Source organism: Brassica oleracea, chromosome C3, assembly GCF_000695525.1.
Source record: "Brassica oleracea var. oleracea cultivar TO1000 chromosome C3, BOL, whole genome shotgun sequence".
Taxonomy (NCBI): domain Eukaryota; kingdom Viridiplantae; phylum Streptophyta; class Magnoliopsida; order Brassicales; family Brassicaceae; genus Brassica; species Brassica oleracea.
In genome coordinates, this window is record NC_027750.1 from 10,303,693 (window position 1) to 10,328,692 (window position 25,000).

Below are 25,000 nucleotides of genomic sequence, written 5' to 3' on the forward strand. Positions count from 1 at the left end.
TTTTTCAGTATTAGACTAAACCACAGATTCAAGGCCCAGTTATTTTGAAACCCTTACATTTTAAATCTAAATTTATTATCTTTTTCCATGCACTATTTGATTTATATACAAACAACTACCTAAGTAAACACTAACAAGTTCCATCACCCTCAACTTTGAACATATAAGATATAAAAATATCAACATATGACTTCATCGTTCATTCTTATATCAAACTCATCAACTTATGTAATATACAAAGTCCCATCAATCACATTATAGACAAAAAACAATAAAATCCCGTAAACAAAACTATACAATACACCTATAATGTAGCTGACTCCGCGCTTGCGCGGAGACTATGCACCTAGTATTGTTAATACTTAAGTTAAGAGTCTGCAAATTAATTCTCAAAAACGACAAACTTTTTTTTTTCTTTTTAAAAAGTGACAATTTCTTAAACAAAAAAAAGAAACTCTCACCTCTAAACTAACGAGGCAACAAGATACTACAACATGAGACAGTAGTAGCTTCATAAATGTTATTGTCAGCATTCTGAATTTCTCTCTTGCGTTACAGGAGATCTAAATCATTGTAGAGTTATCAATTTAATACCTTGGGCTATATAGAAAAAAAACAGGAGAGAGAGAGAGAGAGAGAGAGAGAGAGAGAGAGAGAGTGAATGTTCTGTCAGTTCTGGACGTAAGAAAACTTTGTCCCACTTGCAGTAGCGGCCCTGGGTAGAAGCCATGGAAACATATGCTTCCGGCCTTGTCCGGCCTTGTAAAAGTTAAATAAAATTTTGGCCAGTAATTTCAAGTATTTTCAGCAGTTTAGTCGGTTAAAGCTTGAAAGGTTAAGCTAAAGGTAACAGGTTCGAGCTGTTATAACCCCCATTATTAACCTTTTTATTTTTTTACAGGCCCACAATTTTTTTTGCTTCTGGCCCAAATTGTTTTTGACATTCTCAGGGCCGGGCCTGCCCACTTGTTGGTGAATCCACAGTCTCTCTGGTCAACACTCTTACTAACCTAGTTTTCATTGTCTTTTTCTTAGCTTTCTACTTTTTTCTTTCTTGTCAATTCATAGATTTTGTTATTTACATTCTTCAACGTGAATTAATTTTCATGACGACTTTTTAATATTGCGACCGTAATTTATCTCTTTAAGTTGGATATAAATTTGGTTTCGTTATGATAATATTTTGATACTGAAGCAAGTACAACTGAATTCAACCAATATATCACGATCAATGCAAATCAGACCAGACACAACTTACTGTAAGGTAGACGCATCTTGGGATAAAGCTTCAAATTTTGCAGGTTTTGCTTGGATCTTCAACGGACCCCCACGAACCGGTACGAGGATCACAAGCCCAACGATTCGTCAATTCCCCCCTCATGGCGGAGGCTCTAGCAATCAGATTCAGCCTTCGCGTGGCAGCATCCCTCGAGATTCAACATCTTAGGGTTTGCTCCGACTGTCAGACGCTCATTCGAGCTATCAATAACAGAGCTATGGTTTCGGAGATCTTCGGTGTTGTGGCAGACATCAATCATCTCTCATCTCTGTTTATCTCAATTTCTTTTGCTTTCATTCCACGATCTCAGAACTCTGAGGCGGATGCTTTGGCAAAGCATGCCCTCTTGTCTTTCTCCCTTGTAATGGGTCCTGTAGTGGGCTAAAACAATGTTTGGGTTCTAATATAAAGTATTTTATTGACAAAAAAAAGAACATCGTCTACCCCAGTGTTTTTTAATGAAAGTTATTCCCAAATGTTACTTTACATAGTTGCTATTGTTTTTAACTTACGCATAGGGATGTTAAAACGGGCTTCAAACCCGCGGGCTCTAACGGGCTCTGTATAAAATTTCTGGCCCGTTACCCGTTTATTTGTATGTAAAACTTTACGGGTCCATACCGGGTTACCCATTAAGGCCCGTTTAATAAATGGGTGGAGTCTGAATATAAAATTTCTGACCCGTTACCCGTTTAGTTTTTTTTTTCTTTAAAAAAAAAAGAGAAAACAACGTCGTTAGGTTTCACTTTACATCTTTCTCAAGCCGTCGCTCTTCTTAGATCGTATCCTCTTCAAGCTCTCTGTCAATCGAATTTGAGAAATCGAGAAAAGTTATATGAATCAAACTTGAGAAATCGAGAAAAGGGTCTCTTCGTTTTCTTCATTAAGCTACGGTAAGTTATTGGTTTTGACATTTGTTTCATCTTCTTCGAGAGCAATCTCTCAAACAACTCTTCCTCTGATTTTGATTCTGGGTTATTGATATGAAGCTTCATTGTATAGGGTCTTTTTGAGTTAGAAAGAAGCATTGCAGCTGGTGTGGACAACCCAAAGACACATTTAGATATTTATTTAGAGGAGCCAAGAGTAAACAGAAAAAATTATCCAAACTTGGATGTCTTAGGTTATTGGAAAGAGAATCATCATAGGCTGAGTGGTTTAGCTGATATGGCGAGGGATTTGCTTACCATCCCTCTTACTACGGTTGCCTCTGAGTCGGCCTTTAGTATTGGAGGTAGAATTTTGACTCCATACCGAAACCGGCTTCTTCCAAAAAATGTTCAAGCTTTGCTTTGTGCTCGCAATTGGCTTAGAGGATTTGCAGAATTTGAAGGTAGTTTTAAAATTTTACACAAACAGACTTGTAGTTAAATGATTCTTGGATTAACTTGCATTTTAAATTGTAGGTACCATCCAAGATACTGATGAGATTGCCACTGAAGATGTCAGAAAAACAGTGAGCAGCTCAAGAGTAGAAAGTTCAAGGTCAGGAGATTCAAACATACAATGAGACAGTGAAGAGGTAACCTTGAGTCCTTGACTGTTACTTACTCGGTTCTTTGATAGAGAATGGTCCAATTCTGATACTTTCATGTCTTGTTAGGTCATGTGTTTGTGGCCTTGACTGTAAACTGTTATGTCTTTTATGTCTTGTTAGGTGTGTAAACTCCTTACGTAATGCTGATATAAATAATGTCATTTCTTTGCTGAGCAATGCTCCATGTAGATGGAGAACTCATTGTTGGTTTGAGACTAAAAGAGGAGGATGAAGTTGGTTTCTATCTTGTTTATCCATAGTTGTTTCTCTATGGTTGGCAGTTTTTTTTTTTCAGACACAAGTTTAATGGCAAAACTGTTTTGTTATCTTTCAATTTATGAGTTTGTTGGTTTGCACTAGAACAGATATTGTCTTGTTTTGTTGTCTTTCACCTTCAAAAACAGTTTTAAAACAGGTTCATTACATGTTATTGTAAAGCTCCAAAATTGTTTGCTTTACTTCAGATTTCAGATTCGTTAAACTTACAAGTTACAAACACATATGCAGAAGTTTAATAAATATTAAAACTGATAAAGGTAAGCATTATGGATTCATTATAAAATAACATCCTTAATCATAAGTTTCTTAGGATTAACATAGCAAAAGAGAGAAACAATAACAAATCTATATTAAAAAAATAACTAAACAGTATTTGGAAAAGAAAAAAACAAACAGGCTCACGGGTATCTCCAATTCAAAGGGGCTCATAATTAAACGGGCTCTAACGGGTTTGCGGTTAAAAGGGCATGCAGTTAACGGGTTTTAAATGGGTATGGTCTAAACGGGCTGGGCCTAAAAAGGTACGGGCTACCCGTATTAACATCCCTACTTACGCATGGGTAAAGATAACGCCAAAGCGACAAAACGAAGGAAACAGTCAAATAATAGAAAGTAGGACCATGTTTTTATTGAGAAACATTTGTATGATAAACGTCTGATTTGATATAACAAAGCCCCTACCTAGCTAGACTTCCTTTGCATTCGAATACAGTTTTTACTAATATTTATTCTCCTTAATTACCTAAAATATATGTAGGTTTTCGTATACTCCATTGCAATGCAGTAACTTAAATATTACAATCATGAGACAGAGTTAAAACTTTGAAGCAAAGGATCATATCAACTTGACTGTCAAAAACTCTGTTCCTGACTTTGATATGTTACGTGTTCGTTTGTTGCAAATTAATTTGTAGGGGGGTAAATAATGAGATTGTATCATTATGTTTGGACATCTAAAAACAGTTATAGCGATTTAACATATATGGTTATTTGTTTGGACAATCTTACTACAGTTTGAACATATGTATCTTAATAGTTTAAAAACATTTCCAAGGCAAGTCTCTTATGTGAGTATTAATAAATTGAATGAAAATTAACAATATTTTAGTAGATGGCAATTTCAGATAAAATTTACTCAAATATATCTTAAATGAAAAAATTAGAATAATTATCTCAATTAAACTAAATTTCCTACGTTTTATAACTAAAATAAAAGTAACTATATCACTATTATTTGGTTGAAAAGGAGATAGGTTCTGTAATAATTATATTGACGTACTAACGTTTTTAATCCCCGGGATTAAAGTGTAGTATCACCTCACGTGGATAAAGACTAACTTCCACACTTTCCGCAAGTAAACCATATACCACAGTCTAAACACTAAACGCATGACCTAATTTACTTTCACATTGGGCAATGTGAAGCTTCGACATTACTCATCACCATATTAGCCCATTGTTTAACAATTCTTCGCATCTATAAAATATCCAGATGAAGAAACAAAAGCATTATAGATTTAGGAAATCAATAAGAAACGCGCACAACAAAATATTGGTCAACGATCTAACGAGAGCGTTTTGTGAATGTTATCCGAAACTCATACATCACACCATCACAACAGGTAAGTGAAACCAATATTTTTGCAAATGTTAACATTTAAGCGTCCGTACGAGAGATAGTGAAAGAAAGAGACACGTCTTAAATTCATCTTCAAACCGTTATCTCCCACACGGCTAGATCTGCAAAAGTAAAAAGCATACCTGAAAATTAATCACATACACAATAAGTATACACTGTATGTACATACATGCATGCACAACCTCCAAAAATGTTACTAGAATTTATACTACAAAGTCAAAAAAACACGAAGGCCAAAAAGGGAAAAACCAATGAATGCTCTAAAGAAGCACAATGTGTGTCTGTGTGTAACTAAATTAGATTGAGTCAACATTGTTGACCTATGCCAAACAACATGTCTCTCGCATGCATTTATCCATTTTAGATCCCAACGAAGAAATGAACTTTTTTTTTTTTTTTTTTTTTTTAACCTGGGGTATCCCGGATCTATGGAAAGGCCCAGACTAATCTCCAAGGGAAGGTGCAGCCCACGGATAGATCCTCTCTCCGGGTATGCAAATGAGCCCTAAAGCATGGACCCATATCCGTGTGGGGTGTCCAGAGACATCATGAGGTAGTTCCCTCCGGTAGGGTTCGAACTCGCAACCTGGGTGCAGGAAAGAGCCTGTCCTTACCATTGGGTCATGATGTTCCGGACAATAAACAATAGTCTTTAGTCAATAAAAAAAGAGAGATGAACAATAGTCTACTGATCTACAGTACTAGTTATTTCTCTTTTTTTTTTTTTTTTTTTTTTAATGAACAATAGTCTTTAGTAAAAAAAAAAAAGAAATAACTAGTACTGTAGATCTGTAGACGAAGTTTATATAACCATTAAATAATGATTTCTTTTACTAGGAGTATAATCTCACTTATAATAGTATCTTGAATCTCAATGCACTAGGATATAATCTAATGGTATATCTTATCGGTTTAGGAAAATTTATTTTTTCTAGATAAATATGTATTCTTATAAGAAAAAGAAAATCGGAATTTGAGACTGCTATAAATATGGATCTACGTGTTTGTAAATTTTCATTCACATAATAATAAGAAGCCCTAAACGGGTATTTGCCTCAGTACGTTTTTTGCTCTCTTTTGTTTTCTTCGAGTTAATTAGCGTTTGTTCACAACAATTACTCATACGAATTAGAGAAACTAAGAGAGGAAACAAAACCAGATAGTAGGAGGCTCCATGTTGAAGAGGCTGAAGTGCGACGCCATATTCATCAGTGACAATGGGCTGACCCGCAGAATTGATGAGAACAACCTCTTCTCCGAATGCATCTCTCACATTGAACGGTTCAGGGCTCACTTCAAACTCCATTTCGTTGATAAACACCCTTATTCTCGCGCACACTGCTTTCGATTTAGCCAAGGTTATCCCATTATTTCATGTTAGTATAATGACTGTATGTTAACACTATCTATATATAGAAAACCTCAAACGGGTATATAAATAAATAATCATTTTACATACTAATAAACAAAGTTTTTTGTAGATTTATATTGATCAATGTGTCCCTTCCATTGTTGACAAACAATTAATGTATTTATATTGTTGAGTAGAAAATTAAAGATATATAAGTAATGAGTCTTTTTTCAGAAGGGAAATAATATTATCTACTCAACTAACCTTGAACTTGAAGCTGGTCCGAAGTTGATAATACAATATCAAGAGGATCTGAGGTTGTAATAGTAGTAGTAGTTGAAGTAGTTGGAGGAACATGAAGAATGATGTTGTTGTTGTAAGAAGTGATTTGATGACTTGTAGCAGCGTAATGTTGTGGCTGCTGCAACATCTTCATACTCATTTCTTCATCTTCTTTATCACTCAAGTGCTGTTGATGATGAGTTCCATAACTAGCATTACCGTTCATGATCTCGCTCAAGAGATATCCGGTACATGGTTCCACCGTTGGATGAGCCGGTTTATGTTGCTCAATCATATCACCGGAGAGAAATCCTAATTGGGATGAGGCGGTGATACCTCCAAACGCTCCGACGGTGGAAACCGGGAAAAGAAACGCATCTTCCGATGGAAACATCCCCATCATTTGACCACCACCCAAAGAGAGATTAGTGTTGTTGTTCTTGTCCTTGTTTTTGTGTGGTTTGGTAGACTTGGAGGAAGATGATGAGGGAGATGAAGGCTGCTGCGGTTGAGGTTGGGGTTGAGAGAGGGAGTGTTTATGGAGGAGGCGTATTTTGTGTTTGCTACGAGACTTGCGGTTTTGGAACCAATAGAAGACGTTGGCGTCACCAACTTGGCCGTATTCTTGAAGCTGAGCCCTAATCCTTCGAATCTCCTCTCTTGGTGGATTCACCATCCCTGAGTTGAAGATTGCTTCAAGTACACGAATCTGCTCTGGCTTCGGATTCCATCTTGGTTTTGGCTCTGGACTCCTCTCCACCTCACACCCTTTAACAAATCACATCTCATCAGATTAGAACTAAAAAAAAAAAAGAATTATCTTGAACAAAATTATCAGAAAGTCTTGGGTTTCAATTGCTAAATATATATATGGAAGTATAGAAGGACCTGAGAAGGGAGAAGATCGGTGGGAAGCAGAAGAAGGCAAGGGAGGAGAGTTGATGTCGTGTTGCCATTGATGGTGATGAGGTTTGGATTTGAACATGCTTGGCCAGTGTCTATTCGAGGAAGCCATAACTGATTTAACTCGATCCAAAGAAGACAGATATATGCGTATGTATATGATGATGATTGATGGTGATTATGATGTGATGATGATGTGATGTGTCAAGAGGGAGGAGGAGTAGAGGCAGGGAACAGAATGGCTAATGGGAAGAAAATAAAAAATGTGAATAGGGCAAAAGAGTTACGGCCTCTTTTTCTCCATCTTATTGTCTCTCTTCACCTACCCAACCTCTCTACTTACTTATATTCATCTCGTTTACCTAATTTAATAGAGTCTCTTTCTCTGGATATATGATGTTTTCTTTCATCTGTATATGTTTCGTAAAGACAAACTTTTATAAAAATACACTACTCTTGTTTTAGGATGCAAAAGAATTAGAGTAGGCTATATATCCTACAAACATAAAATATCATAAAACAAAATATAAAGAAATAATTTTCTTATTTTACACTGTTTATTATAAACTACACCAGTCAAAAAGTAAGTTCTAATCGCATTAAAAATGAATTTAGCAACTGCATGTAAAGATACATTAGGGTCTTTGATCTGTTTTAGATTCCGAGGAGAACTTTGACATTTTAGAATTGAATCCATTTTGCTTGTCGTCATGATTTGAATTACTTTATACTAGGATCCATGCATGTAAGAAACTAAGATTTGTTTTAGGTGTTACATTTAGTTAGTTCGATTTTGTATGGCGAAATGTGTACTACTATAGCAGGAATAAAAACTTAAAATGCTTATACAAATTGCCCAGGGAATACTCGATCCCTTCAAAATAATTCATATTTAGAATTTTTACACATAATAAATACATTAAAGTTTAACTATAAATGCATTATTTTTCGTAATTAACTACTCTCTCCATTCCAGAAAGTAAATTTTCTAAAATTTTCACGTTTATTAAAAATATAATAAATGTTTACAATTTAATTTACAATACACTTTACAATAACTATCCTGCAATAAAATTTAATCAATTCAAATATTCACAGTTAATGTTTCTTAAAAGTACCTTAAAATATAAAATTTGTTTTTGTGGAACAAGAATAAACTCTAGAAAATCTTACTTTCGGAAACGGAGAGAGTATTTTCTATAATATTTTACCAAAAGAAGTTTAATAAACACATCTTAAAAGTTTATAATTTACCATATTACATAATGAAAACTATAATGAACTTTTTTTAAATGTATCTTTTGGAAACAAATTTTTAAGAAACATGAATAATTTGAAACAGATTAATATTTAATAAGATAACAATGTATTGTGACTAAAACAGTAAGAGATCAGAGAAAACTCAAAGTATAAATGCAACCCCATGCCTATCTTTCTTTACTTAGAGTTCTTGCATTGAAATCCAAACTGCTTCTTCACTTCAAAGTTCAAACGTACAAAGCCAAATTTCGTCATAAATAGAAGCAACAGACTATTTGAAAGTGATCCGTATGTTTGGTTCTGAACTATGATTTATCACTTTTATTATTTTCTTTATTATGACATCTCAAAAACATTAAATAGAACCAGACAGAAAGATCGTAATTTTACTTCTGTCCTAGAACTATATATTCAATATACTACTATAAACTGTGTTTTTATTTTAAATTGAATGTAAAATTGTATTCAACCAAAACTAATTTTTACAGCATGTGTTGTTTTAGTTCGAGAGGGAGAAGGTTATTTCATACAGATAAAGTTTCGAGCTTAGTTATTTCCCTTGATATGTTTTGTTTGTTTGCATAGGATTCATTCCCCATCCTTTGATGCATAGAAAATTTCTCAGCCACGTTTGTGTTTATGGCCTAAATTTCTGAGCGAGAGATGTTTTTATTGGATGTGGGAATAGTGGTTCGATGAACCAAAGAGGTTGTGTGATGTAATGTAATAAGAAATTTTGAGAGGTCAGGATGGGTGGTGCAAGGTGGTATAGTAATTGCAAAGAAATTAAGGTTGTTTATTTGGATTGACTCGAGGGTCTTTTTGATGATCGTTCCCATTAATAATGTACTTTTAGTAATTGTTAGATATTTTTTTTGAAGTATTAGAATTCTTTTCGTATGCCGTTATTTCATAGTTAAACGAAATGCGAACATTTATCTTATCAACAACAATGGTACGGTGAGTAGGGTGAAAATACTGTTTATAAAAACTTAATTGAGTAGGGTGAAAATAAACCAAAGCATCATGGCGGAATTCAGATGTGCCCTCGTACGGTGTGCAACACTCTCCGGGGGATCTAGAAATAAACATCAACAGCTGTGTTGCGCTGTGTTGCATTCGTTTCATTGAGCATGACAAATTTCGAAATGAATAATTTGTCGCATTGGTCACCATTTCTTGGTTCTTTGCAAAATGAATATGTTTATCCTGCGAATGGTAGTGTCATCACTCTCTAAATTCTTCTTGTGTCTTGGAACATTAAACGTGTTAGTAACAATTTTTTTTCTTAGTTAAAAAAAAACTATTTTCTACGAATTATTAGTAAAAAAATATTGGCGTCACGGAGGAACGCTAGATTTCAGTGGGGTGTCTAAACAGCAATCAGTATGGCATAAGTTTTGATATATTGGGACCACTACAAACGAATGAAAACCTTAAAGGCTCAACAAAGTACATACAACTTTTTGAGATAAATAACTGTAGTTTTTTTTCCCTAAGAACATATCTAAAATACATTCTATAACTTCAAATGCGAAGTTTTTTGCTCTTTGAAAAAAACTTTAAATTTGAAATTTTGAAAAGTGAAATTATATATTTGAAGCTTCAATACTCAAAACTTGAAATTTGATTCTTAAATATTTTATCATTTAAATTTATTGTTTTAGTCCTTAAAATTTATATTTCATAAATATTTCAGTTTTTTTATAAATTTAAGTTTACGCATAAACTTAAATCAAAAGTTTTAAATAATATTTAAAATATTAAAACTAGATTTAGAGAACAACAACAATATTTAAAAAAACTTGACAAAAAAGCTTTTAAAAAGTACATAAAGACATAACTATTACACAAATTTATATATTACAACAACACTAATATTCATGTAAATTTAATCCGGTGCCTCCAAAATCTTCAAATATTGTCCAAACAAATTTGTGTAATCGAATATGGTATTTGAAGCATTTTCGTACGATTCCTTGTACATATCGAATGTACTTATCATCAACATAAGTTAAGTATTTTAACAATATTTTAACAATATTTTATTTTCTTCCTTTACTTCTTTGCTCAGATTCAATGTATTTACAAATATTACTATCACCCGATTTCAATAACTTGTAGCTCGTAATCTATAAATTAAAAATAAAGAATCAATTTTTACTTCGAAATGCATTAGTTGACTATATATATATTGCATCAATAATTTTATGGAATAATGTGATATTTTTCTTGTAGTTTAATATTAATTTTGTATTTCTATTTAAATTTTAATGTAATAGTTTTATATATGTGTTAGTTATTTATAAAAAAATGATGAATTAAATTAGTTATGACAAATATAAGGACCATAGTATAAATTATAAATAGTTTTGAAGTTAAGTTTGAAGTTTTGTTTTAAGAGAAAAACACATTTAAACTTCAAATATATAATTTTACAAATTTCAAAATAGAATGTATTTTTGGAGATGCTATAAAAAAAAAACTTTGACATCTTACACTTTTCAAGTTTTATCGAGAACTTACAGTATAATATAAATATGGGATTATACATATTATCTTTAAATCAGAAATCAAACAGGTTAAATTCATTTTTCTGTAATTAATCCGTGTTCGAACTCATGCCTATATATTTAAAAACAATTTGAAAAATCATTGTAAAACCTTTTTTCAAAAAAAAAAAAATCATTGTAAAACCTATTTTTTGATATTACGGTTTCAAACCAAACAACCTTTTTGAAATAATCAAAACGACCATTTTACGTCCATATAAATATTATACTATGTTTAAATATTCAAATTTTGGATTTGAATACTTTTTATAACATCCACTCAGCACTAACAAATATTTATACGATTGTTTATTACAAGATGTCATGTTTCTTTGCGTTTGTTACAATGAAATTAAATGTGTGTAAATTAAGAAAAAACTACACTGTAACTAGAATAGACCTCGACAATTTTTTTTTTTTTTTTTTGATTAACCTGGGGGTATCCTAGGTCCATGGAGAGGTTCAGACTAATCTCCAAGGGGAGGTGCAGCCTACGGATAGACATTCTCTCCGGGTATTCAAATGGGCCCTAAAGCATAGGCTCATATCTGTGTTTGGTGACCAGGATAATTGTGTCTTAGTTTCGCGTAGCAGGTGGATCGAACCTGAAACGTGTTGGCGTCTCAGTCCCGTCTCTTTACCACTCGACCACGATCACCCGGTCGACCTCGACAATTTATCAAATTAGAATATGTTTTACAAATACAATGCGGGATGTTATTCTTTGTAATATTTACATTTTATTTTTTGTCTACCCTCAAATAGATATATCTTCTAAACATAGATTTTACTCGCACTTACAAGTAATAAGATGTTTTTGCTTTGTGTATAATTGTAAGATCTCTTTCAAACTGATTTTCAAATAGTAACTTCATTTGCTTTTAGCGTAAAAATATAGATGTCGTCGACTCATACATTTATGTTGTACATGTTCGAAGCAATTATTATGTGGAGTAGTGGATGAAGAGTGATCCATACCGAATAGTACTGAAGCGATAAGTATTTTAATTTCTTTTCGATTTTTCATCTTCCTGGCATCGTTTACATACTTTGTTACAAATAAGTTGTCCCTAACCTAAATGTAAAAAGATTGCTGCACGATCACTTCAAATGTTTTTTTTTTAAACGCTGGATAATTATGCTATTACAACTATGAGAAATATTACAAACGATTCTACAGCCGACAATTCTACCTACCGTACGAGGATTCACGTCTGACTGCATCACCTAAGCCATCCTATGGGATCCATGCTTGACGGTACTCCTTGCGCCATGCTGCAGATATCTTGTAAGCCTTTTCTCTTTTAATTCGCATAATTTCGTCTTCTCCGGAAATTGAAACCCATAATTCTTGGTGTAGAAACATTAATGAACACTTGATTAAACCATTGGACTAATGGGGCTTCCACAAACTTCAAATGCTTTATATATAGTTTATTAGCGTGAAGCTGACAGAACCTTAATTGAATATGTTCCAACATTTAAAGTTTGCTTTAAATTAACTTGGATGTGGGAGCATGAGGGAATTCACATGTATACAACAATAAAATGGTAAATACAATTGTATACATATCAGATCCTTCGTAGAGGAAGTCTCAAATAAGTAGATGGCTGGCTAGCTAGACGACCAACAAAAGATTTTTTTTTTTTTTTTTGCTACAGCCAGTTTGTCCCTAACCAAAATGTCAGTAAATTGCACGATCACTCCAATGCTTTATACTTTATGAGCTTGAAAGCTGACATCAACTTAACTGAGGGTTTTCCGACATATAAAGTCTATTTTATTCAGATCAAGTTTGAATTGGATTATGGTAAGTCATATATATGAAAATAGAATAGTCTTTCAAAATTGTAAATATATGGCTAGCTAGCAACCAACAAAAGACCTTTTATTGACCTTACTGCAAAACTTTTTTTTTTTGTAGCTAAAATACTTCATATTTGTGAAAGACCCCTTAATCCAGTGGTTTGACAAAAAGTTCATCAATGATTCTACCTTAGCAGGTCCAGATTTTAATTCCCGGAGAAAACGATTTATTAAACAATTATGCAGGCAACAGAAGAAAGACTTACAAGGGATCTTCAACATGGTGCAAGTAAACCCGTTCAGACGTGGATCTTAATAGGACAGCTCGGGTGATGTAGTTAAACGTAGATCCTCGTAAGGCAGATAGTATTATTGGTTGTCGAATCGTCTATGTAATCTTTCTCATAATTGTAATATTCTAATAAATCATCGTTAAAAAAAAATACTTGATATATATATACACGAACACACATGATAGTAATGTAATATACGTCCGTATTTCTTTTTCTTATAAGTATATACACACATCTATAGCCTATCGTTATATAATATGTTGCTAGCGATGCAATAAATGAAAAGTACACAGAGGGAGCGCGAGAAATGGGTTATAGGAAAGAGGTTGTGAGCTTGTAAGCTAAAATTGCGCTCCTTTTTTGCAGTCTCACTAAATGCTCGCATTAGTAAATACACCAACATGCCATCTCTTCGATGCCCTAACTTTCCATCACATGCAATCTCCCTACTTTGCATTTTCATCATCGATTTTTTATTATTATCATAAATTGCTCATTTTCATATAAATTTCATATTTTTGTAGTAACTAATTTGTTACTTCTTATACAATTGCTAGATCTTCTAAATACTCATATCTTGATCTTTTTTGAAAATATAAGGAGAGAATAATTAAACACTATTCTTGTTATATCTAGGAAAAGTCAAAATACTAGTTCATTTTCTTTGGGTGACCCTAAAATATAAGGAAAACCCCACACAAAATAATATGATAACTAGTATTTTAAATATTCAAAATATATCAAAATATGATATTTTGTGAGTTGTTTTTGTCATCATCATAAATAGATTCAACTATGACTCTTAAAACCAAATTGATAACTCTGCATCCATGTGAACGACAAAAGATGATTGTTTCCTGGCACTGCGTGCAAGATTATCCATCCTTAAATTCTGCGTTTGGGGTATATGAATGACCTCTGAATGATTGAAACTTCTTCGTAGTATCTTGATATTTTTCAAATAATTTTCAAAAACAAGCTATTCTTTTGGTGTTGACACCATCTTCATCAATTGAGAACAATATGTTGCAAATGTGACGTGAAACTGACGTAAATTCATATACATTCTACGGCTCATATGAGTGCTTCTATTTCCTAATGTATGGGTGAATGGCTGGCTCTCGTATTTCTTGCTTCCATCGGTTCATAAAAGTCTTCTAACGTACTATACCAGCCTTGGTCCGAATGAATATCATGAGCGTTGTATGACCCATCCGTAAAACACCATGGATGACATGTAAACTTGTCATCTATGACTCCCTAAAATGCGTGACCTTTTGTGTAATTGAGACATGTGCCTCATCCTAAAGTAATGATTCGGTTTCTGCCAGCTTGAGAATGTCCCTCGGATCAACATCTATATTGGTAAAAATCTTATTGTTTCGTCATTTCCAGAGATATCATAAAATTCATGCAAATTGATGGTCATCTAATACAGATGATCCATGTTGACAAAAAGCGATTGAAAAGATAATATGTTTGGATTCGATGAGATCTTTGAGAGAGCCCAAACTTGGACCGTTGGAGAATAAAAATTTTTTTTGTGAGTTTTATATCATAAATTTTATAATTATTAAAAATAATGTATAATAATAATATAGTTTTCCATAAATAATTTAATAATTAAAAGATAGTGCATTTTCAATTTTAATATTCTGTTTCTTTTTGATCTTCAACTGGTTTAGGTTGATAGGTAACCTTATAACTCATCTACACTATCTAAACAGTGTGACAAGATTGCAATTAAGCTTTCAACATTAGTACCAAAAAAAAAGTTACAATTAAGGATAAATTGAGGGACAAGAACAGTAAAAATTGGGCTGTTGTCGAGTGTATTAGTACATAGGATTGAATGACAATCTTATCCATTATATTATTTGTACTTTGTAACTCGCTCTAGCTTACAGCTTAGTTTTATAAATTAATCTCAAATACAAACACGTAGATAAACTTTGAACTCTTAAGGAATAGAAGAAGAAAAATCACCAACCAATAACAATAAAATAAAGTACATATATTCCTCAAAAGTTCAAAATTTATCATTCTTGGCATCCAATGGTAAAAAGGTTAAGATAATGTATTTCATCTAGTCCTGTGATTTCGGTTTTCCGAAACCGAACCCAACCGATTTTTTGGTTTTCAGTTAACCAAAATTTTGGAAACAAATTCCGAAAATAACCGTTTGATTTATCGGTTCGGTTCGGATATCGGTTATTTTCAGAATTATGAAATATTTGAAATTAACCGATTTTGAATATAAATTAATTTGAATTCGGAAATTTTTGGTTAATTAGGGTCGAATCGCTTAATTTCGGTTTTCAGTTAGTCGGTTATTTTGGTTACTAAGTTTTTTTAATTAAATTGTTATTTTGGTTCGTCAGTTAATTTCGGTTATCCTGTTAAAAATTATAAAAACCGAATCAAACACACAAGAAATTTAAAGACAATGGATCATATCTAAGACATTCACTCGATTGTTCAAAGTTCAAACCCGATACATTCCTTTCCCAATCATCAACAACAGTTCATCAAACATTTTGAATCTAAGTCTCTTTGCAACAACCACACATTCAAAGAGGCAAAGAGCCATAGATTCAAATCATAGATTCACCAACAATAGAGAAAGGTAACCTTAACTTAAGTAAAATAAATACAGAAAGAGAGCCAAAAAAGAACAGGCCATCAACACCTTCACTCTCGCACTCCAACTGCAATTTATTAAGGTAAAAATCAGTTCATAAGAGACAAAGTAATTAAAGAGACAACACATTAAAAAAGATGACATTGCCTCTAATTCTCATGTTGTCTTGGTAGTTCCAAAGCCTCTACACAATGACAAATACAATTAGCACAAGTCACTATCAAAAATATTAACAGAAGAAGTGAAAAGTTTACGTATAGACTTATGAAAGTTCAATTCTTCAAACATCTGAATCAAACTTACAAGCTTCTCGACATGAATATTATTTTGAAGCCACTGATGTGTGCAAACGAGTGTTTCGATCATATATGGTGTTAGACAGCTACGATAAGGATCTAAAATCCTACCACTAGTACTAAATGTCGACTCTGAAGCAACATAAGAAACCTGGACAGCTAGAACATCCTTCACCAATTCTGATAGGACTGGATACTTAGCAGAATTACGCCTCCACGTTAACAACACATCAAATTCCCTTCTGATGCTGTCTGAGGTTCGTGGCACTGGTATTTCCATCAGGTAAATATCAAGCTTGCTACTGCCTTCATCATTTGTAACCTCGGATTCCATCTCTGAGTACAAAAAATCCCTCCCCTCATACTCTTCATCATCATCAGAGATGTCAAACATGTTACCAGTCTCATGTTCGACATTCTCACTAGTGTTACCAGCACTGTCTCCTTGAGATTGTGGGCGCATCTTCACTGCATACTCTTCATACAAATCCTTCAGCAATGTCCTAATTGAGCTTCTAAGATGGGTACTCTCTACACTGTCCTTACCATAGAGCTTGGCTAAACAAATGCAAGCAAACTGCATCTTGTTTCTTAGATCAAGCACGCTTGCAATGATGATAAGCGGATTCATGTTGATAAGGCCATCCCAATATTTCTCAAACTTGTTCCTCATCTCCCTTGCTTGAATCTTTAGAAGTCCATCTTTTCTGTTGCTCAAACTAACGAGGTTCCTCTCAATGACGACAATCTCATTGTAACATATAGTTGAAGTCACTGTCTTGGATGCTGAAAACGCCAACGTGCAACCAAAAAAGAGCTTAAGAAATTTCACTAACCTCTGCACCTCATCCCACCCGTGAGAAGTTGGAGGTCCAACCCTTTTATGTCCACTCTCTTCTGCTTCGTTCAAGTAATCATTGTACATCATGTCTTCAGCTAAAAGCTTCTCAAAAACAACCCTAAACTTCAACGCAGCACAGAGCATCAGATATGTTGAGTTCCACCTCGTGATACAGTCCAAAGACAAGCTTCCTCTACTAACTTTTCCTTTGAGGACCCTCAACTGAAATGATTGTAGCCGCGAACCAGATGATCTTACATACTTGACTGCATTCTTATAGCCACCACACTCTCTTTGACCTCACCTAAGCCATCCCTCACTGTCAAGTTTAAAACGTGGGCACAACAACGCATATGCAACAACACCCCATTCTTAACTAAAGCATATGGCCCTACTTGCCTACAAGCTTCTGTAAACAGTCGTATTGCTTTATCATTCCCCTTGGTGTTGTCTACTGTCACTGTGAACACCTTATCAATTCCCCAATCCTCAAGACATTGACTCAGATGTTCAGCAATCGGTTCTCCTTTGTGATATGTCACTGGTTTGAAGCGAATGATTCTCTTCTGCATATCCCAGTTTTTCTCAATCCAGTGCGCTGTCACAACCATGTAGCTGCAAGAGGTTGTAGGAGCAACCATATATATGTGGTTAGAGAGATTCTCTTCTTCTCAGAACTGAACATGTGCTTTAATGTTTCTTTCTCTCTCAACAACATGCCAAATATTTCTTATGTTGCTGTCCTCCTGCAATGAACCGTGTACATAGGCAACACATTATGACAGAAACGCTTAAAATCTTTGGATTCCACAAAAGCAAACGGCAACTCATTCAACACAATCATTTCATTCACAGATCTCCTAAACATGCTAGCATCATACTTCACTGCAGTCACTACACTAGTACTATCACCACCTAGCATTGTTTGATTCCCACTTGACTTAAAGAGTTCATACAACTTACATCGAGCTATATGATTCTTCATGGCGCCTGTTCCACTCTTCTTTGAGTCGCATCCTATGTCTTGACCACAATATCGACAGTTTGCTATGCTCGGGTCATCTTCCCTCTAAATAAAGTGCTGCCACACTTCTGGTCTGTGAAGTTGCTTCTTCATTGTAGGCGGAAGCAATTCAGTACTTAATCTCTCTGAAGCATGCCTTTCTTTCCACCAGCTTGAGTTCCCACTGATTTATGCCCTTCTCCAAGTTGATCATCGTTATCGACATCGTTAATGTTATCTTCACAAGCTGACATCTACATAAGAAAAAAAATCAAGTTAGTGAGAGTCTGAGACAATGAGACAGTGAAATAAAATCATCATTCAACACTAATCACAAACCCCAAATTGTTTTTGCCCTTTACTCTAAATCCCAAAATCGATTTGAAACCCAAACCCTAATATATAAAATCGACACACAATCGAACATAATAGATGGATAGAAAGTAAAATTGAATCAAGTTAAGTGAGAAACCTAAATCCCAAATCGATGTTGACCTTAACCCTAAATCCCAAAATCGAAACACAAACCCTAATCCCAAATCATTTTCGAAGAAATCGTACTCCATATTCATCTCAACCCCAATCATAAACAGGAAGAAGAAGAAGAATTAACCTCGAATCAAAAAGAGAAGAACCAATCGATCGATTAGAGAGATAAGATTAGAGAGAGGATTCTGTTTTCAAAACTGCTTAGACTTAGATTAGTCAACTATTAAGGTTAAGAGGGGTATTTATACTTAGGTTAATTAATTATCAGGTTTCCAATCGGTTACTCCAAACCGAACCGAACCGAGGATATAACCGAAGTATTTCTAAATCTCCACCGAACGGTTTCCTTTTCGTAACCGAACAAATACCAAAATGTCAAAATGTCGGTTCGGAATCGCAGGACTAATTTCATCCATTTAAAGTCTCATAAGCAGTTTTTGGAGAGAATTCCACTCTTGTGAGAAAGGGGTACTTTTCAAATATTCACTTGAGAGATCTATTTTTTCTTAACATAAACATACTGCGCCTATAAATAGTCATATAGATCAAACAATAATATTACCATTTGTGTCAACTATATGACTTCTTAACCACGTTATATGATAGAACAGAGCAAATATAATTTTGACAACTAACACATTCCATTATTTTGACAACTAGCACATTCCATTATTGGCACAAAACTGTTTATATTTACAAAAAAAAATCACGCATTACACTGAACGATAATATAGAAAATTTGACAAAATACATAAAGTTCATGTTTTCTGTTCAAAAAAAAAAAAAAAAAAAAAAAAAAAAAAAAAAACATAAAGTTCATGTATATAGTCAAAAGTTTGACAAAAGATGGAGAGAAAAAAAAAACAGATTTGTTAACTAATCCGATTGGGAAACGACATTAAAAGCCTATAGGAATCATGACCAGTAAACCTCACACGTGTATAATGAACTTCAGAACAATTTTGTGTGTGTGTGTGGATTTTGAAAGAGCAATTTTCTAAGTACGAAAGAAGTTTTCGAGAAACATGCTCTTATTGGAATTAGAGTATGCCAAAGAAAATATGAATTTTTAACAACATTCTCTCAAGTTTATTTTTTTGATTGACTATTAAAAAATGTCAAATGACAATTAATATCTAAATTTTTATCACACTAAACTAGTATAATGCATAGGGACTATAATTAAGGGAGCATTGAGGAATGAGAATGTTTGAGGAGTACTATATATTCTCTAATACTTGGGACTATATACACAGTTATGCTACTATTAGAAATTTGGAATTGATCATGCTGGAATCCTTGGTTTTTTTTTTTTGTCTGAAATTGACAAAATGTATTAAGTCGATGGCTCGTATCAAGTTATCATTAAATGTCCAAGATCAATGTTTGGAGTAAAATAACACGATCTAGACACTCCAATTAATTTTGTTTAGATGAAATACAAGTTAGCATGGTAAATGTAAGCCTCATGAAATTTGGCGCATATAAGCATATTTCAGCAAAGATCTTCGTCATTCTCCTCATCTTCAGCATACAAATCCAATTATGTCAGCATAGGGTATTTCCGTTCGGATATTTTGCTATTTCGGTTCGGAATTCGGTTCGGGTTTTTCGGATCGGGTTCGGGTGCGGCTTCGGGTATCGGGTAAAGTGCCCAGGCCTAGTATGTCGAAAGTATATCAGAACTCCTTGATAAGCAAAATCAAGACCGACAATCTCATGTTCATTAATTTTAGGAATTTAAGGTGAAAAACAAATGGTTAAACATAAGATATGAGATGTTTACAAAAAACACATAAGATATGATAGTGTTACAGGAAAAAAACAAAACATAAGATATGAGATATGACATGAATAGTAACTGATTAAACAAGATGCAAATTGCATCCTTACCATCAGATCCACTACCTTAGGTTCCCTAAAGCTAAATTCACATCTCCCTCTAACCAAATCAATCCTGATCTGATTCTAGTTTCATCAATTGCAATGGTGATCTTTCAAGCACAATAAAACCAGAGAGCAGGAATTGGTATTAAAAAAAATGGATCCAAAGACAAAATCATTCTCTCTTCAATGTTCGAAAACAGGGCATTTGGTCTAGTGGTATGATTCTCGCTTTGGGTGCGAGAGATCCTGAGTTCGATTCACGGGGCATGCAATTTCTATGTTTTCTGGTGCCAGATTTACAAAAGTAGCTACTCACATACGCCTTGTCTTTCAGGATTCAGAAATTTAGATTTTCATGCTCCATCTTGATAATATTTCAATCTCCTTATGCAAGCAGAGTACGCTACAGGATATAAAAACAAATGCAAACGCTTAGATTAATGAAGTTCCTGCAAAAGACCAAGAAAAATTGCTTTGATCTTACGGTTTCATCAACAGCGGAGAAGTTGGTTCACCTAAGAGATTATCGTTTATAGATCATATCAACGAAACTATTGATCATCTTTTGAACTTCTTCATCAGTAAAGTACGAAACATCACTGCACCATAACAAGCGTTTGGAGGCTCAAAACTTCACCTCTACTTTCGTTTATAGTCAGGCAAAGCTTTTTGTCTCTCTACTTTATACAGAGTTGCAGGAGCTCTCCATTATCAAAATCCTTAGGGTCTTTGTATTTTCAGCACTGTCATATACTAAAATATCGGTTTCTGTCTTCACATACCTTTCAGGTCAGATGATATAGATTTGCAGATATTTAAACTATTCTTGACCCATTCCAACCAAATAAATATCAAATGCAGGTAGTTTCTCCAAGAATGAGCTGCAAGAAATAGAAAAAAATTACCAGGCCCACGTTAATAAAGTTCATCTGAATTCCAAAAACAGTTGCTTGAAATGGATTAGATCAAACAGTTGGGTGTTTGTCTGGTGGTATGATTTTTGGGTGCAAGAGGTTAGTTCAATTCTCAAAATGCCCACGTTGACTTGTTAAACAGTGTATGTTTGGTATGCTAATTAAAGTTTATTACTGAAAGTTCTGTCATCTAGTGCCAGATTTATAAGGATTATATTCAACTGAACATCACAAACGGTCAGGGAAACATACCTTTGCTTTCAGGTCATATGATTGAGATGTCTAACCAGATAATATCAGAAAAGGGCTACGATGCCTAATTCTCCGCCAACAAGCTGCAAGGAAATGTATAAAGAACAATGCTCAAGTTAACTAAGCTAACAGAATTTCAAAGAAGGTACTGCAAATGAATTAAATCAACAGTAGGGCATTTGATCTAGTGGTATGATTCTCACATTGACTTTTTTCAACAGTGTATGTTCTAAATGCAGCTAAATCTTTTGTTACTGATAATTGTTAGCTATGGTGCCATATTTTTAAAGATAATGTCACCTAAACGATTTACCAGTTCCTAGAACTTCACCATCAGTTAATTACAAAGATCACTGCCACATACTAATCCAAGCGTTTGGAGGATCAAAAACTTACTTCTACTTTGTCTATAACTGGTAAGCTTTATATTTTTCTATTATATATAGAGACTTGCAGGAGATTAGGCTATGGGTCTCAGAGGGAATTGGAGGACCCTTATTAACAATCCTCAAGTCTGTATTTTTAACAATCCTCAAGTCTGTATTTTCAGCACTATCATATATTGAAATATTGGTTTATGTTTTCTGATTGTATCACATACCTTTATTTTCAGGTCAGATTAATTAGATATCCACAAAAGTACACTCTTCTTGAAACATTCCAATCAGATGAACATCAAATGCTGCAAGAAACAGAAAATGTACCACCCCCAAGTTAATAGAGTTTAAGTAAACATACAAACAAAAGGGCAACTGAATTTCGAAAACAGTTGCTTCAAATGAACAAATGAAGTACATCAGCAGTTGGGCATTTGGTCTAGTGGTATGATTCTCGCTTTGGGTGCGAGAGGTCCCGAGTTCGATTCTCGGAATGCCCCCATTGACTAATTTTGAAATTTTTGTTCTAAAACCCAGGAAAAAAACAACAAGTAAACAAAATGCATAATTTTTTAATTCCTCATTATGAACTACACAAACTCAAAAAATGGACATTTAAAATTTAAAAAAAAAAGTAAATTCTACTGCTCAGAATGTTTCTATTTAAAATTGTATCCAAAGGCCATAACATGCGCACTTTTGCATCAGATCTCAGACATTAAATATAACTTACAACTTTCAATACTGATTGTGTGCCAAAAGTCAATCACAAAAACAAGATCCAAGTCTCAGAAGTGATTCTAGTCTCATTACATGAAACTTCAGTGCTTAACCTGAACTACATTAGTATCAGGGCATTTGGTCTAGTGGTATGATTCTCGCTTTGGGTGCGAGAGGTCCCGAGTTCGATTCTCGGAATGCCCCCATTGACATTTTCAACAGTGTATGTTTTAAATGCAGCTAAGTTTTTTTTACTGACAATTCTTTCTATGATGCATATTATAGGGTTATTGTTCAACTATAAGATTGACCAGTCCTAGAATTTCACCATCAGTAACAAGTTCAGGGTATTTGTATTTCCCGCAATTTCAATATTCAAATACTGGCTTTCATATTTTGATTGTATGACATGCCTTTACTTTCAAGTCAGATTATTGAGAATTGCACAAAAGTAAACTCTTCTTGGACCACTCTAACGAAAAAACATCAGACACCCCTCACTACTAAAATGCAAATACTGCCAGTTTATCCAATGTAAGCTGCATGAAACAGAAAAAGGTAAATCGCCCAAGTAAACACACAAAGATAAGGTCAACTGAATTTTTTTTTTCTAAGTTGCTTCAAACGAGCAATCACCAGTTGGACATTTGGTCCAGTGGTATGATTCTCGCTTTGGGTGCGAGAAGTCCCGAGTTCGATTCTCGGAATGCCCCATGATATAATTTTGAAGCTTTTTGTTCTAAAGCCTAGAGAAAAAAAGTTAGGTATACCATAGTTTTGTGCTTAAACTAGATCCTGAATATGGGCTACAAAAAGTCAACAGATGCACCCTTAAAATATCTTAATAAGCAAATTCTACAGATTATGTCACATCCAAAGGCCATAAACTATGCACTATACATCAGATCTCAGACAATTGACATTTCTTACCACTTACTGATTATGTTGTACAGGTCCAAAACAAAAACCATTAAACGATATTTAAACACCAAAGAGCTCTGGTCCTATTTTGTGGCTACTTAGATACTAGAAAACAGCCATCCCTTAAGCTTTTTCACTTAAATTACATCAAAAATAGAGCATCAAGTCTAATGTGGTTCTGGCTTTATTTATGTTTCTTAATACCATGGGAATCCCTTACACAGCAGGAAAGCTCATAGAAACGTATCATGTGCTTTAACATATAAACAAGGTCAGAATACACAGAGTAATAGGAATAATTTCACACAATCAATGCAAATGGCTATTCCCTGGACTCTCGGTTGTGAAAAGATCACACAGATCAGATCTAAAACCGACACTGACTGAAATATTAAGACTGATCAGATCTAAGAAACCTTGTTAAGACTGAAATATTAATCACGGAAAAGTCAACTACGGGAACTAAAACCGACAATGACATAAATATGATTTCTTCTATAGCATTTTCAACATAAGTATTCAACATCAGGGCATTTGGTCTAGTGGTATGATTCTCGCTTCGGGAGTGAGAGGTCCCGAGTTCAATTCTCGGAATGCCCCCAAGTCTTTTTCTTGTTTTGTGTGCTAAAAGCAAGCTCGGCAATGTTAGCGGGAAAAGTGTCAATTTCGACCCCAACAATTTATGTCGTGCCAAATACAACCCGAACAATTGATCAGTGCCAAATACGACCTCAACTCAATTATAATTCGAAAAAACTACTCAAACTTCTTAAAATGTGCTTAAATATACATTGACTCTAACAAAAGTTAGTCAATCGTTAACATGATAAAACGACGTTGTTTTGTTAGCTAATAAAGTATATTTGTACTAGACTTTTCAGTTTTCAGAGACCACTTACAACAAGTCAAAGAAAATGCATTTCCCTAAAATTACACATTGTTCAGACTTCCACTAAAGAAAATTCCAAAGTCAACAAAAGGAAAAAGATCTGTAATGTACCTTTGCTCTTGCACCAGATGAATTATAGATAGCTTAGATTTGTTGATTTCCGATATTAGACTTAGCCACAAACCATGTTGAAAGGCATTCAAGAATAAGCTGCACCAATAAGAAAAGACTTGTTAAATAACTTTCATCTAAAATTCAACAGAAATCACAAGTTATTTGAAGGAATGGTAAAACATTACATAAAACTATGGTAAGAAAATGAAGAAAATTAATCTCTAAGAGCTATGATTGTTGAAAAGTATAGGTTTAAATTCAGTAACCAAGATCTAAAATCAGATTTCAGACAATGGATCTGTTAGGCATGATACCACATCTATGCATCTAAGAGATTCTTATGATTGATTCTTTCTAATCAAATGAACTATGAAAACAATATTCAAACTGTATCCTTATTTTCAGATGCTTTGGCCTTGGTTCTAGTAACCAACCAAAACTGATTTTACCCATATCACCTACAAAAGCAAAGTT

At 34.0% G+C, this 25,000-nt stretch overlaps 1 protein-coding gene, 1 long non-coding RNA gene and 3 other non-coding genes across 11 annotated transcripts in view; 3 read left to right on the forward strand and 2 right to left on the reverse strand.

Annotated features, from left to right (window-relative positions):
• Nucleotides 1-4,691: 4,691 nt before the first annotated feature.
• LOC106333152 (WUSCHEL-related homeobox 9-like) lies at nt 4,692-7,585 on the reverse strand. 3 transcript variants are annotated; one of them, XM_013771628.1, is made up of 4 exons: nt 7,256-7,585; nt 6,350-7,135; nt 5,891-6,072; nt 4,692-4,835 (listed from the first exon to the last, which is right to left on the reverse strand). In XM_013771628.1, exons 1-4 carry the CDS (start codon nt 7,380-7,382, stop codon nt 4,830-4,832), a joined length of 1,101 nt encoding a protein of 366 aa, XP_013627082.1. In that variant the 5' UTR covers nt 7,383-7,585; the 3' UTR covers nt 4,692-4,829. The 3 variants fall into 3 exon arrangements, with proteins under 3 accessions (XP_013627082.1, XP_013627081.1, XP_013627080.1); XM_013771627.1 differs by lacking the exon at nt 4,692-4,835 and adding an exon at nt 5,201-5,338; XM_013771626.1 differs by lacking the exon at nt 4,692-4,835 and having other exon boundaries at nt 5,752-6,072.
• A 12,689-nt stretch (nt 7,586-20,274) lies between these two features.
• LOC106332798 overlaps nt 20,275-25,000 on the reverse strand; it is an 8,328-nt gene continuing 3,602 nt past the window's right edge. For 2 of the 5 annotated variants that reach the window (XR_001268182.1, XR_001268180.1), the window contains exons 6-10: nt 24,524-24,622; nt 22,107-22,187; nt 21,506-21,588; nt 20,824-21,220; nt 20,275-20,742 (exon numbers count right to left, since the gene is read on the reverse strand). This is a non-coding gene — a long non-coding RNA (uncharacterized LOC106332798). The remainder of the gene's footprint in view (nt 20,743-20,823; nt 21,221-21,505; nt 21,589-22,106; nt 22,188-24,523; nt 24,623-25,000) is intronic. The other 3 variants (XR_001268184.1, XR_001268181.1, XR_001268183.1) reach the window with 3 other exon arrangements.
• TRNAP-UGG lies at nt 22,311-22,382 on the forward strand. Its single transcript has one exon. It is a non-coding gene; the product is annotated as a tRNA-Pro (tRNA).
• TRNAP-UGG lies at nt 22,735-22,806 on the forward strand. Its single transcript has one exon. It is a non-coding gene; the product is annotated as a tRNA-Pro (tRNA).
• Nucleotides 24,052-24,123, forward strand: TRNAP-CGG. The gene has a single exon. It is a non-coding gene; the product is annotated as a tRNA-Pro (tRNA).